Raw genomic sequence first — 18,442 nt, forward strand, 5'->3', positions numbered from 1 at the left:
CTCGTCTTGTGTGAAGAGTCTGGTGTAGCTCACATTGGTGTATGCTTTTGTAAGTTTTAGAGAAATTTGGTCACGTTTCACCATTCAGGAGTGCCCGGCCTGTATGTGGGAATTGTGTGGCGCTTCCATTTTAGAGTAACTGCCACCGTGCTTCTCGTTTTTATTTTAAACATGGCATCATAACAATAGGACACATTTACTTGTAAAGAGAATGGATGTATTTTTCTTGCTTTTTAAACATCATTAGTTTCCCTCTGCAAGTGTGTTAAATCTTCCAAGGTCAATTTGCTTTAGATTAGCTTTGAGCAGACTTTTGGCTGATCAAAGAACCAGACTGATTTTGAAAAGAACACGAATTGTAACTGGGCAGAGAGGGTACCAAACAATCAGCAGCACGGGTAATGGGTACTGTAGGCGATGCCACTGAAGTGTGATTGCATGGAGAGCTTAAAATGGAAACCATGTATCTAGGCAAGGTGGATTAATAAACACACCTCAGGTACCTTACACTGAAAACCACAGGAGTGACAAGACTTTATTTTTTTATAAAGACAGTCTCTTTGAATATTAAGATGGAACATCATGACATTACAAACATACACAACATTTATTGTTCAAGTAAATCATGCATTTTTATTGCAGGACTCTGAAAAGGCATGTTATACCCCCTCCCAAACAAAAGAAATTAAAGGGACACCAAGTTCTTGCCCACATTTAATTTATTATGAAAGTGGTTGTTCTGAAAGCACCGGCTACAAGGACCCCAGAACCTGTAACATGCAACCGCTATCCACAAGCAACTTCAGATACAGAGAAAGGGTTTGAAACATGAAAATATTTACAAGGAAAGAGCAGGCAGGCAGCGATAGTAAAGAGTTCACACCTCAAGGAAAAAAAATACTGTTTCAGTGAAAACAGCTGGAACCATGGCAGGTTGTTTATTTAACAATACTGATAAAGGTACAAGGTAAAAAGGCACTCTTGTGCTCCAGTTCAAAGTATTAACATACCTAGGACAACCAGTTATGCAACCACTGCAAACGAATCTTAATGCAGTGATCATGAGTAAAGGTCCCTGTCTGTGTTATCAGAAACATACAATGAGCATTGCATTGCTATTTACATATAATAAACAGGAGGGGCACTGGACCATACAGGTAGCCCCACTGTTGTGATAAGTTTGAGAACCTCTGGTTCCAATCAGTGGTTAAAATATGTGATCAAGTGTTTAGGTCATGAAGACTAAATGCTTTTCATTGGAGTTGTTGCTCTCTGGTTATGTGCAAGATAGTGTTTATATTTTTTACACTATTTAAGGTGCAACAAGTCTTAACTCACACAATCTTAAATCATTGCACTGAATTTCCTAAAGTCTTTTTGCTTTACACAGGTGTGTAAGGCTATGTTGCATTACAGTATGGAGACATTCAGTACATATTCAATACATTGTTTATTGCATAGCATTGATAAAACAATCCCGAGGGTATTTAAAAACGCATTTCACAAACACGCTGCAAATACAGTACTGTTGAACTGAATGAGAATGAGTATTCAGATAATTATTAAGTGTGCAATGTTACATTCAATGCATACCTAATAACACGTACAGTTTAAAAGGATACGAGATGTGTTATGAAAACCTTTCCAAAGTAAACAACCACCCAGGTGATTATTATTACAGGTTAGATTTTTTTTATTTTTCTTTTTTTTTTAGTTTTTTAAACAGGTTTCTTCCTGTGCAACGGGGGCCTCTAACTGATGCAAAAAGTAGACTACAGGTGCCTATTCCCCACATGGTTTATATGGTAGATTCCCTGCCAATATCAATATGATTAAGCAGCTGCATCAGTCACGTTTAATAAAAAGACCACATGCCACATCAGGAAATCACTCTAAATTCACAGACCCCGATTAGCACTAACGTTGGACTACCTAATGTTACCTTAGGTAAAGCAGTCCAAGATTAGAGCTAATTGAGGTTTGAAACCAACAGTGAGTTTTGAATATATCGACAGAACCGCATGACTGTCCTTTCAGACAGATTTACAGATGCAGCCATATACCCGTTCTTAACAGAACCCTGATTATTCATTAACACAACTCAATATAAAAAAATGAAGCGTATAAAATGTTTTAAAACAGGAGTGGATGCAGGACAAGGAGAAGTGGCTTCCCACGCCCCTGAACTGCGTATAAAACCTGGTCGTGCAGCAGTGGAGATTCCCTTTGCTGTCGGCAGCTTTCATAAAGCACTGGAATGGCTGCCAGCAGCACCACCACCACAGTTAATAATAAATAAACAAATCAAATAAAGTGCAGTAGTTTAGTGGTTTGTGTCATCAAAACTCCTGTTCACAGGCCGGTTCGAAGGAGAAGGGCTTTTAGGATGAGCCATCTGTCAGAAAGAGGAAGAACAACAGGAGTTAGTAACTGGGAATAACCACACACTGCATTGTTTGAGTGGAAACAGGTGTCCTGTCCAGCGTTTAAGGTTTCTGATTTAGGCCACTGTATCAAATCTATCGATTGTCACAATACACATCACATTATATCACATCATATGAACAGATAAATGATCATACCTTGAAGATTTTCTAATTGTATATTATGCATTTAAGTGTAGCTGTACCAAAACACAAAGTGTATGTATTATATAGTGACTGCACAACAAAAGAAACACAGAGAGTGTGTGTATTATAGTGACTGAACTGAAGCCGTGCCTGAAACTTGCGGCGCAGCGCCTGCGTCATGATGGGTGTGAGGCCGGTGCCAGTCTCCCTGTTCTCCTTCTCGTACAGCGGGGTCCCCCCAGGGCTCCTGAGAGTGCAGGGAGAGAGAATCACTCCGTCAGCACTGCACCGCACACCTTATAGCCCCCGCCAGAATATATTCCTATCCCGAAACAGTCATTAAACACGAGACGAATCGGTGCTGGGGAGCGTCTCACCTGTCTATGTTCACTTTCTTCAGGTGCTTGCGCAAATTCAGAGGGCTCTTACTGGGGGTCCTGGAGGGAAAAAAAACATCAAGCAAACAAATCATAAAGCGCATACGCAGATTCACAAACCACGTTATCATTGGGCACCCAGTTCCGATGCTCCAGTCTTTCACCTGTGCAGCCCGATTTTGAGAGGCAGGTCGGTGTGCGAGGATCTCAGGCTGACTCTCCGGAGGTCCGACATCGTTATCAGTGGGGCACGCTTCTTCTCAGGAGAGATCGCCTGCTTGGAAAACAGATATAAACAATCAAGAATGAGGAGCCATGGCATTGTGCTGGGCTGTGATTTTGTTATAGGCTTGAACACTTATAAATGCAAATACAATACTATTTCAATGAAACTGTTCATATAGAAAAATTCAGCAAAAACAAGGATCCAATCAGAAGTGGTTGCTCCTTACACAAGACAAATCTTTCCCTTTTGAATGACAGAATGGTTTTTGCCGTGAAGTCGCAGCTCTGGTATCCAAGCCAGGGCAGTCCTCCTCTACCTGGGGCTTGTGGAGAGGTGCATTTGCTTTCCTCAGCTTCACGTTGAGCAGGTCCCTGAGGGTCACTGCAGCTGGACCAACCTGTTTCACTGCAGCACTCTGTACGAGACAACACAGCAAAATCAACGTCAATTACCATTAATAATAATAATAATAATAATAATAATAATAATAATAATAATAATAATAATTAAATAAAATAAAATGTTTATACAGGAAACCAGACAAGGTGCTAACCATACCACTTTCTTCCCCATAGTTTACTGCTATTGTCACTGCTCTGCAGGGTGCACTGTACTTCAGTGTTGCTCACTCTTACCTGGCGTGATGTGGTGCTCCCAGCCTTCTTCTGGATTTGCAGTGGCTTCGGCGGGGGCAGCGCAGGTGGGGGAGGGGGAGGGGGAGGGGGTGGAGGAGGAGGAGGAGCTGGGGGGAGGGCTGCCAGTGCCGGGAGCTGCATGCCGTGTCCCTTAACAGACGGGGTGTGAGGTGGTGGCAGCAGCAGAGAGGAAATAGCCCAGCCCCTAGTGTCAGGAGCCTGGCAAGAGCACACTACATTCACCGCTCCACTCAGCTGAGAGAGACAGTAAAACCGTGTTTCTGTTAGAGTAATGGAACAAATGCATAGCCTGCTAAATTCAAGTTTCACATTTGTGTGCTGCATCCCCTGCCAGTGACAGAGGACACTCATATCCAGCATCATCGAGTCTATTCTTATAACACCAAAGGCTGAATGATGCTGCATTAACCACACCTTAAAGCAGTCTGTTAATAGTGAAAACACTCATGATTTACACTGGAAATGTAAAGGAGATATAGGACTGACCTGCAGTGCGCTGCGCAGTCTGGCCATCTCCACCTGCAGCTCATCCACCCTCTGCTGCAAAACGTTCATCTCCTGCAGACACACCCGGGAGGGGAACAGAGCACCCCACAGCCTGGAACACACCTGCAGCAGCACAGGGAGGGGCAGAGCCAGAGACAGCACGTTAATAAAGGTAATTCAGCTACGTGCGCCTTCATCGCCGAGTCTGACCGGCTGCTGTGCAGAGCTGTCAATGGGAGACTTTGTGACGTTTGTTTATTGCAACTGCACTGTGCTTTGGAATTGCAATAAAAGCAAACTGGAGAGATAACCTAGTCACACACAAAGATGCTTAAATGAATATTGTTGTACCTTAATCAGCCGGGACCTCCAGCCCCAGTACAGAGAGGATACGGCCAGCAGGAGGTTGGAGAGAATGTTGACACTGGTGACTGGAGCCCACCACGTTACAACCTTCTCACCAGCACTGCACTCAACCATTGGGTCTGCAGGGCTGAGGAATGAGAACAAGGGAGATACACAACAACACTGGATGCTACTGGAACCTCTTTCCTTGGAGACTGATCTTAACCTGACATAATCACACCACAAACACTCTCAATCACAATACAAAAACATACCCAAACAAACACATATTTAACCCTTTTCCCGTTGCAAGATGCCAGCAAATATTCAGACGGCGAGTAACTTACTAGCGTTGTGAACTGCAAATGTTGCTTTTCATTTATGCATCAAACTAGTTTGAGTTAGAATGAAAACTCGTGCAAACGGATGTACTGACGCGAAGCCTGCTGTGCACTGCATCTACAGCACGTGCTTCCCTGATGGCAGCTGCAATGGTAAATGTGAAAGAGGCAGTTTAAACCCTGTTCTCACCACTCGTGTGCAGGGACGACGGCTGCTCTGGGGCTCTCCGCGGCTATGCTCCGCTGCCTCGCACGGCGCTTCCTGATGGTCTTCCATTTCCTGCGCCGCTGCTTCAGGTTGGTCATGCCCTTTTGGGAAGGGGTGTGAAGAACAGCACAGTTTTATTACATGTTAATCAATAGAGACAGTACACAGCCAACCAACTTAAAAGAGAGGAGTTCTTCAAAACGGGTTTAAGTGCATGAAGCTCTGGAAAACTGCAGATCTAATCTTTAAGTCATCCTTAAAATAAATAACCCCCAGTACACATGGGGTGATCTTAATTGTTTGAGTGACAGGTCATGTCTTTGAAAAACACTCACTAGTTAGGTCCAATTCCTTCTGTGCATACTAAGCTTCTAGAACAGATGAAAACATGACTGACTTCTGCATGGTATTTCTACACTATATGTACGTGACTGGTATCTTCGGAACCTAACAATCATATCAAACTTCTTAAAGCTGTAGTTTAATAAAATATAAACCACAGAGTGACATGGTGGCAAGAAGGTTTCAAACTGGAAGATGCATGCGTCCCTGCTGCAGCTAACGCAATGTAAACTAACTGGACTGTCAAGAAGGGTTGCTTTCTGATAGGTAGAGTGCTGACAAACTATTTACAGCAAGCATATATACACGAAGGATTTGCATTAGTATGAAATTGAACTTCGTTGTGGTGGGGCACACTGTACAACAAATACAAACAAACAAAAAAAAACACGTCAACAGAAAAAAACTCGGCAAACAACATTTAGGCCTTATATTGTGTTTTTAGGAGTTGGCGATCTGTCCGGGGTCCAAACAATTAGACTCAGAGCGGAAGCCAGTCCAATACTAACCCTGAAGTTATCCCAACGCTTTTAAGATGTTTGACTGCCGGACATGCTTTACTGTGTGTATTACAGCTGCAATGTATTTCGCATATGAAGCAAAAACTTGTAATTGAAAAAACTAAATAAAGAAAAACATTGTTTATCATTAACCTTAAATAATATAAACAAAAGCGCCCTTACCCCAAACATGTCAGCAGGAAATGCAAGCGGGTATTTTTCAAAGTTAAAAGTGAAGTCGGTCCAACCAATCAGATAACACACGCCCTGGCGGCAGAGTCAGACCAACATCTGATTGGATACAAAAAAGTCTACAAATCACCAATCGTAACAGAGTTATGAGACGCAGGTATTTTGTGCGGCCAATGAATAAGCGGCGGGAGGTAAAATAAGCTAATGGCAAAACAAAATAAAAATACCAATGAAGAGATACATAGTTTTCCATCTGTCCAATCAGGTTTAAGAAAATTTTCCGCCAATCGGGGAATATGTTATTTTACGACAGACTGTGATGTTCAGAACCAATAGGAAACCGTCTTCTCCACCTGAACGAATACAGCTGCCCAATCCAAATGCAATACTTTGTAGGAATCAGCCAATCGAAGAACAAATGAATTGTTCGCCAATCACAGATCAGAATCCCGTTTTTACGAGTCCACTGTTTTCAGCGTCCATTCAAAAGCAATTTTTTTTCCCCTTCACCAATCCGGCGCCACACTTTCTGACAGCTGCCCAATCAGAATTGTCGTTACACGAAGATCGGGCTTTGTATTTACGCGTCTGCCTGAGGAATGTAAACTATTCAACATGGAGACAGCAGTCAATAAGCTGGAGGCGATGGTAAGCGGCTGTTTTATCTTAAAATTTAAAGGAAAAATGCGAGAATCGACTGTTAATATTTCTGTTCATCACACTGTGGAGAAACACCGGTAGTTGACAACACTCCGTGTTAACAAATGGCTGATCAAGATGGGTAAAAAAAAAATAAAAATACAGTCTCGTTTCTCTTTTTGAATCGCTGGATTGCGCCAATAGCAGAATATAAAAATGAAAACGTAGGTAAAATGTTAATAAACTGTTTCTTGTTTTTTTTATTGGCAATCTCGCACAATAAAGCGAGGAAAGCGCTGCGCGTGCAAGAGGCCGTGTGCTGGGGTCGGCGCGCGCGCGGCCGTTGGTGTTTGAAAAAAAAAAAAAAAAAAAAAAAGTCTCGCGCTTCGTGGGTGTTCATACGGGTATTGGCACTGGGCATGGTGGTCGTGGAGCGGGGTACTGTCCGCGGTGGACGATTCTCATCAATATCATTATAAAAGCTAATACCTGGCTCGCTGTCATTTGTGATTTTTTGCCGGTGAGGAGAGTTGATTTTTATTTTAAACTTCCCACTCCATACTTCATTGAAGGAGAGGTTTACTTGTGCACAGTGTTGTACCACACAGGACTGCTGTGGGAGCGCACCCTGCACACCCGGACCCTGTCCAAATATAAAACAATATTGACCCCAAACCACGTTGTGTTAAACACTCTGTATTTCCATTGAACCTTATCACCTTCGTAACGTGTCCAGTGTATTTCCATGGTTATAAAGAAAATGAAATATATGAACAATCCACTTGGTAGCTGCAGTGTCAGTCACTAATCTTAACAATTAAACATGTACCAGTAATCGCGTATCTCACACCATGTGAACAGTTATGAGAAGAGAAAACAAATTCGAGTTGTTTGCTGAAACCAGTTTAAACTAGCTTTTGTCCTTAAAAAAACATAAATAGAGTAAAAAGCCTTTTTTTCTTTTTTTTTTTTTACTTAAAGCAGTTTGCATTGATACTGGCCAAAAACTAAACCAGCTACAAAACAATTTGACAGGATTAGTCTTGTGTTTGTACCTGTCTTTTTGTGTAATTAAGGACTTTGTTTAATTAAGACGGCTATTTCTTTGTAACTCAGCTTTTGATTAAACATGTATGTTTCCTTCCAAACCATTGCTTCTAAGTGTTTGTGTTGATGATGATGATGATGATGGGGAGAGCCAGGATGCTGTCCGTCCACACTTTGTCTGTCTGTCCAGTGCCCCTTTTATGTTGTACTACTGGTGACCCTGTAATGAAAGCAGTGCAATGTTAAAAGGGCATTGGCCAGGGATTGTGCCCAAGCCCTGGCTCCCGTGTGTGAAGCCAGGCAGTTGCAGCGACACCCGACAGCGGCACCGCCAGCTGCTCGCAGCTGCTCTGACTTTATTGCACTACTGTGGTAGACAGCTAGCAGTGCAATAGTATTGTCAAAGCGTCTGAGAGCGGCGGAGCACCACTCCAGTGAGAGGAAGGGCCACTGCAGCCTGGTGCACCAGGGTCCAGGGTGCTGTCTACAACAGGGCACCAGGGTACTGTGCTTAGCCCCTGAAGCCAGGACTCAACTTTCCATGCTACTGTTTGCAGGTCCGTTTCCCAGTGTCAAAGCTTAATATTGCTTAAAAATGATGTCTCATTCAACTACTTGCTTAAAGAGTTCCCAAGTTGTCCAAATGCTTTGTGGTTGTTGATGGAGTTGTGCTAGCAGTGTAATATCTGAAGCAACTCTTCAAGCAGTTTTCCCCAGGCTGCTCAGATCAAGACTGTTTGGATTTCATTACTTGAATCAACTAGCAAAAAGTTGCCTGAAAGTTGCCTCTTGTTACCCCCCCACCCCACCACCACTCCCTGATGCATAAGAATCATAAGAATGTATCCAATTGCAATGGTGTATGTGTGCCACATGCAAGTCATTTTTTGTTTTTTTTAAATCCTATTTGCAGGAATTTGAAATAAGACAATCTTAAAAAAATAAAATACAACTAAAAAGGAAGCTCTGTCCTTTGTCAGTAGTGTGTGCTTTGAAATCCATCTCCAAAGAGACTGCAGTGTTTCTTTCCCGTTGTTTTGTCAGTGAGTGAGTGTTTCCTCCCCTGTGGATTGAGGATGCCCTTTCTGTTCTGCTGTTTCAGTGACAGCACAGCCGCAAGCAGGTCCGGATCACTGCTGGCTTAAAACTGCACAAGTTCGTTCAGAATATCAGATCAAAAAACACGCTGGTGGAAAGTGCAACACTTAGTTTAAAAGACACCATTTTCTTTATTTCTTGCATATAAAAAGAGAACTTTAAATAGCTTCAACTACTCCGATTACAAGGAATCTCAGGGTTATCTTAGAAGTGCCCTAAAAAATGTGAGCAAGGAATGCAAAAATGAAGCTGTGTTGTGGAAGCTGATTCACACGGGTACTGCAAGAAGCAGCTTGATGAGGTTCCTGCTTTGATCAATAAACAGCCAAATGAGCAAGATGTGTTATCTTTGCTGTGACTTTTTATAAGTAATATGCACTTGGATTCACTTAAACTAAAAGAACAGAAGAAACTACAGTAAAAGTAAACTTCAGTAAAGAGATCAGGGTGGCGATCTGAAAGGTTTCAATAAATTGGTGGCATTTCCTCCTTTGTTTTTCACTTCCTTAAAACACTTTTGACATTTTGACTGTCCGCCTTCAACCAGATTGCTGTTGTCATCTGGCTGAAATCCAAATAGTTCCACACCAAGCTTCTCTCCGGCATTTGCCGTGACTGCTGCAGTAATTTCATTTTCCCAGAGCGCGGAGGGTAGTTGGTCACTTCCGCTAAGCGGAAATGAATAAGTTTAGTTCATACTGTTTTTAAAGCACACAATTGCAGAGTTTTGCTGTAAAAGCTACAGCCACAGTATAAAAAAACTTGATACTTTGATATTTGGATTTTACCCCGATATTAGGTATCATAGGATTCTGGTATCATGATGTACTGTAAGTATCGATATACCGCGGAACACTAATTTGAATTGCGATTCAATTAAATTTAAATCATTTTTAAAGAGTCCTGTGTGCAAAAACCTGTAAGGTGAATTTCGGTATATTGCTAAAAAAAAAAAAAAAAAAGATTCTTCCCATTTCTCTTAATAGGGATCACATGCTGTTGCTCTATTAAATATCCTGAGTATTGTAACCCTATCGATATTGTCTTTGCTGTCCTCACTGCTCAGAGTAGTGCAATACTGCTTATAGGGTTTGAGTGTTTGAGCAGGGCCCTGTTCCTGAACATGGCTGCAGGCTGGGACCAGACCACCCTGTCCTCAGGCCTGCTCGCGGTGTGAGATAATGTGTGTGTGTCGGTGAACTTTACTGCGACCTATTCCTGCTTCATAGAAAATAATGAAAATGTGTTTTTCTATGTCTGAAATATTAGTGTTTGTTCAAAGCAGCAAATCAGAGGGGCTGAGGGAATGATTGTAGGGTCTGTTTTAGTGACTTGGAACCCTAGTGACAGCAGACCTAAATACCAGCGGCATAACACTTGCAAATACAGACCTCCTACCACGATATTTGTATTGCATTTTAATTCCGTTAATAAGGTGGTCTTTAAATCCCAAGCAGCATGGATATGGAGGAGCGTCTGGATCACTAACCTGTGTGTGAATGCGCTGCCCTGCGTATCAGCACACTGACCTGTCTTCCTTTCAGTTCCAGCAGGCCGAGTCAGACCTGCAGTACATGGAGCACAAGCTGGAGTTCGAGTTCATGAGCAGCCTACCGGAGAACAGTGCTGCGGAGGTGAGAGAGATCTGGAGCAGCACAGCCTCACACACGCAGTGACAAACAAGCAGCACAGCCTCACACACACACACAGTGACAAACAAGCAGCATAGCATTACACACACACCCAGTGACAAACAAGTAGCACAGCATCACACACACACAGTGACAAACAAGCAGCACAGCATTACACACACACCCAGTGACAAACAAGCAGCACAGCCTCACACACACACACAGTGACAAACAAGTAGCACAGCATCACACACACAGTGACAAACAAGCAGCACAGCATCACACACACAGTGACAAACAAGTAGCACAGCATCACACACACACACAGTGACAAACAAGTAGCACAGCATCACACACACAGTGACAAACAAGCAGCACAGCATCACACACACACACAGTGACAAACAAGTAGCACAGCATCACACACACAGTGACAAACAAGCAGCACAGCATCACACACACGCAGTGACAAACAAGTAGCACAGCATCACACACACAGTGACAAACAAGCAGCACAGCATCACACACACAGTGACAAACAAGTAGCACAGCATCACACACACACACAGTGACAAACAAGTAGCACAGCATCACACACACAGTGACAAACAAGCAGCACAGCATCACACACACACGCAGTGACAAACAAGTAGCACAGCATCACACACACAGTGACAAACAAGCAGCACAGCATCACACACACAGTGACAAACAAGCAGCACAGCCTCACACACACACAGTGACAAACAAGTAGCACAGCATCACACACACAGTGACAAACAAGCAGCACAGCCTCACACACACACGCAGTGACAAACAAGCAGCACAGCCTCACACACACACACAGTGACAAACAAGCAGCACAGCCTCACACACACACACAGTGACAAACAAGCAGCACAGCCTCACACACACACACAGTGACAAACAAGCAGCACAGCATCACACACACACGTAGAGACAAACAAGCAGCACAGCTTCACACACACACAGTGACAAACAAGCAGCACAGCATCACACACACACGTAGAGACAAACAAGCAGCACAGCTTCACACACACACAGTGACAAACAAGCAGCACAGCCTCACACACACACACAGTGACAAACAAGCAGCACAGCATCACACACACACGCAGTGACAAACAAGCAGTACAGCATCACACACACACACACACAGTGACAAACAAGCAGCACAGCATCACACACACACGTAGAGACAAACAAGCAGCACAGCTTCACACACACACAGTGACAAACAAGCAGCACAGCATCACACACGCACACACAGTGACAAACAAGCAGCACAGCCTCACACACACACACAGTGACAAACAAGCAGCACAGCTTCACACACACACACACAGTGACAAACAAGCAGCACAGCCTCACACACACACACAGTGACAAACAAGCAGCACAGCCTCACACACACACACAGTGACAAACAAGCAGCACAGCATCACACACGCAGTGACAAACAAGCAGCACAGCCTCACACACACACAGTGACAAACAAGCAGCACAGCCTCACACACACACACAGTGACAAACAAGCAGTACAGCATCACACACGCAGTGACAAACAAGCAACACAGCATCACACACACACAGTGACAAACAAGCAGCACAGCTTCACACACACACAGTGACAAACAAGCAGCACAGCCTCACACACACACGTAGAGACAAACAAGCAGCACAGCCTCAAACACACACACGTAGAGACAAACAAGCAGCACAGCCTCAAACACACACACGTAGAGACAAACAAGCAGCACAGCATCACACACACAGTGACAAACAAGCAGCACAGCATCACACACACACACAGTGACAAACAAGTAGCACAGCATCACACACACAGTGACAAACAAGCAGTACAGCATCACACACGCAGTGACAAACAAGCAACACAGCATCACACAGTGACAAACAAGCAGCACAGCATCACACACACAGTGACAAACAAGCAGCACAGCCTCACACACACACGTAGAGACAAACAAGCAGCACAGCCTCAAACACACACACGTAGAGACAAACAAGCAGCACAGCCTCAAACACACACACGTAGAGACAAACAAGCAGCACAGCATCACACACACAGTGACAAACAAGCAGCACAGCATCACACACACACACAGTGACAAACAAGCAGCACAGCCTCACACACACACACGTAGAGACAAACAAGCAGCACAGCTTCACACACACACACGTAGAGACAAACAAGCAGCACAGCCTCACACACACACGCAGTGACAAACAAGCAGCACAGCATCACACACACACAGTGACAAACAAGCAGCACAGCCTCACACACACACACGTAGAGACAAACAAGCAGCACAGCCTCACACACACACGCAGTGACAAACAAGCAGCACAGCATCACACACACAGTGACAAACAAGCAGCACAGCATCACACACACAGTGACAAACAAGCAGCACAGCCTCACACACACACACGTAGAGACAAACAAGCAGCACAGCTTCACACACACACAGTGACAAACAAGCATCACAGCTTCACACACACACAGTGACAAACAAGCAGCACAGCCTCACACACACACACAGTGACAAACAAGCAGCACAGCCTCACACACACACACAGTGACAAACAAGCAGCACAGCATCACACACACACACAGTGACAAACAAGCAGTACAGAATCACACACACACACACAGTGACAAACAAGCAGCACAGCATCACACACAGCTAGTAAATCATTTAAGCTACATAATTTAATAACTACTGTATTATTATAATTGCTAAGAATTACTTGCGGCCTGCATGTTACTGACTGCCCTGTTCACAGCTGGGCTGCACACATAAAAGTGCTCAGTAGAATTAGACTTGATGCCCCCTCTGTGACGAGAGAGTTTGTTCCTCTCCAGGAGAACCCGGTGAAGCTGTTGGAGAACCTGTCTGCGATCAAGGCCCGGCACAAAGCCCTGGTCACGCAGGTGGAGCAGATCGCTCTGGAGCAGAAACAGTCGATGGAGGCAATCCGAGAGCAGCTGAGCTCCACCGTGCACATCGTGCAGCAGCTGCAGCAGAGCACTGATATCGAGGTACGCACTCTCACGGCACGCACTGCAATACAACTTACATCTTTTTTTTACTGTTTTAATAAGCAAAAAATCTAGATTGTTAATCATCTGGTTTCACTGACCCCGGTAAGCACTAATCTTGGAATACCTTACCAAATTTAACATTATGTAGTCCAGGAGTAGTGCTAATCAGGGTCTGTGAAACCAGCTGGTGGTCTGACAATTTAAGCATCCCAAATGATGGCACAGTTATCTTTATCATGTGTTTTTGTAAAAGTCTCTTAAAACCTAATCCTATGATAAGTTATGATTGTTATATTTTTATTAAACAGATTTTTTTCTGAAAACTGTCTTCTTATCTATACTTTGAAAGAATACTTTGGGGACAGTGAAATGTGCAAGCGGCACTATAAATAGTTTTGGTATCTGTAGCGGGTCCAAAGAGAGTGTCTGATGAGCACCTGTGTTCCCAGGTACCCCCCCTGACAGAGGAGGAGCAAGCAGCCATGCAGGAGCAGTGCTCAGCTTTACTAGGCAGCACCACACAGGAGGTACAGTCTAGCCTCTTACTACCTGAAAACTTTATTGAAGTGACCTGGCTCTGCAGCAACCCTCCTCAAAAACATTTTGAATTCCTATTGATAGACTCTTCTAACACAACTCAAATATACAAATACTCACTGCAGCTGAGCAATGGACCCCCTGCAACCTTTCTGCAGCCCCCCAGGGTGGTGCGACCCCCAGTCTGAAACCCCTGCTCTGAACCGTGCGCACACTCCAGTCATTCCTTGTGTTGTTTAAACCAAACTCTCAGACATCAGCCATTCAATTTGCTTTGTATTTCAGTACTGTTTATTGCTTGCTAAAGGCTTGATTATCAAACTTGGTATTAATCTGCTGTGCGTTTGTAGTTTTTCTTAAATGTAATGTTCTCTATTGCTCAGTGGAGTTATGTAAATATTGAAAAACATTTTTTTAGTTCCATATCTTTATTATCAGAGATTTACGTAACAGAAATTACCAAGCACTGTCCTTTTATGGAGAGTATCATTCTAGCAATGCAGTGTGTGGAGTGTGTGTTAACAGTGCTGTACTCACCTCAGTCTGTCTCTTATTCCAGACGGCGTCCTGCTCTGAACCGGCGGCAGTCACACAGCAACCACAATGTGAGTCTGCAGGAGAACTGCTGAGCATGTAATAAACAGCTCCAACACAAGCACACAGGGAGAAAACAAAGGGGTGTGCAGCAGGCTTTGACACGCAGCTACCCTTATATAATTCACACTGAAATAGAATTATTCATTGTGCCTAAGAACTTCCACAACTCTAACAGCTTTACAGTGAAAACTATATCAGAAATGTCTTTGTATCAGATGGTTTGTATCCAGTGGAAATCACTCTGCCATCAAATTAGCTAAACTGTTTAAAAATATAGTTAAGGATGCTGGTTTTCACCCACTCAGGGTCAGAGCAGCTACTTGTAGAGTGACTACCAGCTTGTATCTGACACGATGTTCTGTACAGTGTGTGAGTGTGTGTGTATATATATATATTCATCCTCCTATCTGGTGTCCCTCAGTACCTGCAGAGCCGCAGTTTGAGCCGGTCAGCGAGGAGGCTCTGGACTCGGTGCCGCGCAGCGTGCGCTCCAACGTCAAGCTGGCAGAGCTCAATGCACTCTACAGGCAGCTCTACCAGCACTTCAGTGAAAGGAGGGACAGGTCTGCCTGAAACACAGCCCTTCATTCACAGCTTCTACTAAATAACTCCACACTTAGGGGCTTTAACCCTAACCCCAACCCTAGCCCTTCATTCACAGCTTCTACTAAATAACTCCACACTTAGGGGCTTTAACCCTAACCTAACCCTAACCCCAACCCTAGCCCTTCATTCACAGCTTCTACTAAATAACTCCACACTTAGGGGCTTTAACCCTAACCTAACCCTAACCCCAACCCTAGCCCTTCATTCACAGCTTCTACTAAATAACTCCACATTTAGGGGCTTTTGATTGCCAAATCATTTATTAGATTTGAAGTATTCTTCTATTTTATTTCTAAAAAAATGTTTTGTGTAGATCGACTGATTTTATGTCTACCCTGTATATCTGTTATATCATAGTTGGGGCTGTATTTTTTTTTCACTATAAACATGGTTTATTTCACAGCATTTCATGGTCTAAAAATATGTATTTCAAGATTTCATGATTAAACATAATATTTACTAATATGTATATTTTCACAGGGAACTACCTGTTACATGGCAATGGGTATATTTTACAGAAATCATAAAATCTGTGATAACCGTGAACAAAATGCAGCATTAATCAGAGATTCCATTTACTCAGACTTGTGTAATATCCCCATGATACTGTGAAATCTCAATACTGCAATATGAGTACAAAAAGAAGCATGAGCCTTGCTCACCAGCGCTCCTGTCTCCACAGTGCTGCCCTGAGTGTGCTGCAGATGAACAAAATGAACATGAAGCCGAGTGATGCCAAGCTGAAGACCCTGAAGCATCTGTCCCTCATCGAGCTGGACAGAAAGGGGCATGTCCGCCTAGCACCTAGACTCTGAGGGGGCAGCCTGCAGCCTGAACTGTCACCTGACCTGGACTGACAGCACACATCAAATATCTTCATAAAACCTGATAGGGGCCAAGCGGCAGCTTCCACCTTGATAAGATCTGAAACTGTTTTCTGTCTTTGTAAGAGTGAGGTAGTTTTTATTTCTCAGAGGTCTAATATGTAGAAATGGAAGGATGACCATTCCTGGAAAGCAATGCAGCTGGTTGGCTGTGTATCCCACAGCCCTTGAATATCGCAGCGGACTTGGGGTGAAACCCATTTGCACTGTATTCTATTTTGTATTGTTTTTTTGTTTGTTAATAGTTATATAAATTATTGTGTTTGGAATGGATCATGATTTTAAATGTATGTAAAGATAAATAAATAACCTTTTTGCAGAAATATCCTTCACAACACTTAAACATTTTTGAACACATTTTATTAAACATTTGAAACATTTGCAACATACATCATTTAAATTCATCTGAAAAGTTAACAGCAGTTGATCGTATTGAACGGCTAAAGATTCGTTGTTATTTGATGTTCGCACTGTTTCTCAGTGCACTTAATGCCTTATTTTTATTTTCACAGGCAGAAAACCAGAAAAGCACAGTTAAAATTGAATGAAGTTCAGTAGGCAGCAGGTATTTCCATTGCAGAATCTGGGACAGCTCAGATTCAGATTCTCTCAATACAGCAATGCTACCTGCTTGATAATTAAAACTATACCGTATAAAAATACTTTACCTAGGTAATGCAAGCCAAAACACAGGACGGAAATGGCTTGCAGGTTACGATTTCTAATTGTAAATGGTTTTTGACCAGGTTAAGAGCTCATTCTTTTGAGTGCCCTGCAGTAGTGATACTCTCACTATGGGATAAATGATGGGGTCCTGGCTTGAGCCGATACAATCAGGGCAACCCTTCAGTAAAGCAGACTGCCTCGGGGACTGAACTAGGAGCTGGAAACACAACACAGACCAGAGAACAGCACTTTCAGAAACAACGTCACACAAACAGTAACAAGTGTCTGTTTGGGCTGGCAGCAGGGAATCGAGTCCTTTAATACATGTCAGTAACTTTAAGAGCTGTTGAGCCTGCTGGACATTTTCTCAATGCTTGCCTCTTGTTTTTTTCATTGGAGTCTGCTCCAGAACAATCACTCTGTCAGTATAAAGAAAAACAACATGCATATAGAGAGTGTATATACAGCTATGGCCAAAAGTTTTACATCACTTAGAATTTTAGTAGTGAGACAAGTTCCTGCTTTGGACTCTTGGTACACTGTAAGTGAAAGTGTTGTGTTGATTTTCAAAGCGGTAAGGCCATGCTTTCTGCCATGGTGACGTCGGGCACTGTGGGCTGGCAGTTACCACATGCATTTTGTTGTACCTGTGTGGCTGGATCCAGTGCGCTCTCCGAGGGGAGTCTGCTTTCTTATCCTGCTCATTGACTCTGTCTGGGAGCACAGAGAAAGGGCCAGGGTCAGCTGGAGGATGCAGACCTGTCTCCACCGTACCCCCTGGCAGGGAAAAATCACCCAGCGCAATTCTGTCACAAAAATCTAAACACCATCATATTATTCTACTGGTAATACTGTAAAAGAAACTAAGCCAGTAGACATTACGTCTGGAGCCGAACACTGATCATGCCGTTAGCCGGAACATTTGTTTATCTGACTTTGCTTTTAAATTGTGCATTATTCTATTGGTGCAAAACAGCTGCAGTGTGTATGGTGTGCAGTGATGGAGTTTGACTTTCCTGTGCAGTAATGCGTACAGTACCTACTGTCACAGGAGATGCACTGTTGCTGGCCTCTCCTCCCCTCTCTGCTAACTCTGAGCTCTCACTGTGGGGAACACAAAAACACTCAGTGAACCGCAGGCCTCAGTATTGTGAGTCTAACCTTAAACTGCCATGTAAATCAAAAAAACATTGCAATAGTATTGCAAAAGTAATAAATAAATCAAATAAAAGGCCCATTCTTTGCATCCCATTCACTTTCATTCAGAATGGCACTATGTAGTGACAGTGCACTGCTGTAGGGAAGTTCACCTCCCGTTCCACTGCAGTTGTAGTGTTTTAGTGAAGTTTAGTGTTTGATGCTTACGTCAGCCCGGCGTGCCTGTCAGCTCCCCGGGTACACTGTGT

At 43.4% G+C, this 18,442-nt stretch overlaps 2 protein-coding genes across 6 annotated transcripts; one reads left to right on the top strand and one right to left on the bottom strand.

The window, feature by feature from the left end:
- Positions 1-1,437: 1,437 nt before the first annotated feature.
- LOC117430281 (proline-rich protein 11-like) lies at positions 1,438-6,692 on the bottom strand. Of its 4 annotated transcripts, none has more exons than XM_034050159.3 (10): positions 6,235-6,692; positions 5,192-5,310; positions 4,667-4,808; positions 4,316-4,438; positions 3,809-4,027; positions 3,400-3,588; positions 3,112-3,224; positions 2,948-3,007; positions 2,721-2,817; positions 1,438-2,395 (listed from the first exon to the last, which is right to left on the bottom strand). In XM_034050159.3, the coding sequence occupies exons 1-10, from the start codon at positions 6,241-6,243 to the stop codon at positions 2,324-2,326; spliced, it is 1,143 nt and encodes a 380-aa protein (XP_033906050.3). In that variant the 5' UTR covers positions 6,244-6,692; the 3' UTR covers positions 1,438-2,323. The 4 variants fall into 4 exon arrangements, with proteins under 4 accessions (XP_033906050.3, XP_033906049.3, XP_033906048.3 ...); XM_034050158.3 differs by having other exon boundaries at positions 3,112-3,221; positions 3,809-4,063; XM_034050157.3 differs by having other exon boundaries at positions 3,809-4,063.
- Positions 6,693-6,745: 53 nt separating this feature from the next.
- LOC117430286 (spindle and kinetochore-associated protein 2-like) lies at positions 6,746-16,693 on the top strand. Of its 2 annotated transcripts, XM_034050168.3 has the most exons (7): positions 6,746-6,891; positions 10,572-10,661; positions 13,567-13,743; positions 14,196-14,273; positions 14,843-14,888; positions 15,302-15,443; positions 16,169-16,693. In XM_034050168.3, the coding sequence occupies exons 1-7, from the start codon at positions 6,859-6,861 to the stop codon at positions 16,299-16,301; spliced, it is 699 nt and encodes a 232-aa protein (XP_033906059.1). In that variant the 5' UTR covers positions 6,746-6,858; the 3' UTR covers positions 16,302-16,693. The 2 variants fall into 2 exon arrangements, with proteins under 2 accessions (XP_033906059.1, XP_058857190.1); XM_059001207.1 differs by lacking the exon at positions 14,196-14,273.
- The last annotated feature ends 1,749 nt before the right edge of the window (positions 16,694-18,442 follow it).

The sequence above is a fragment of the Acipenser ruthenus genome, chromosome 26, assembly GCF_902713425.1.
Source record: "Acipenser ruthenus chromosome 26, fAciRut3.2 maternal haplotype, whole genome shotgun sequence".
Classification (NCBI taxonomy): Eukaryota; Metazoa; Chordata; class Actinopteri; order Acipenseriformes; family Acipenseridae; genus Acipenser; species Acipenser ruthenus.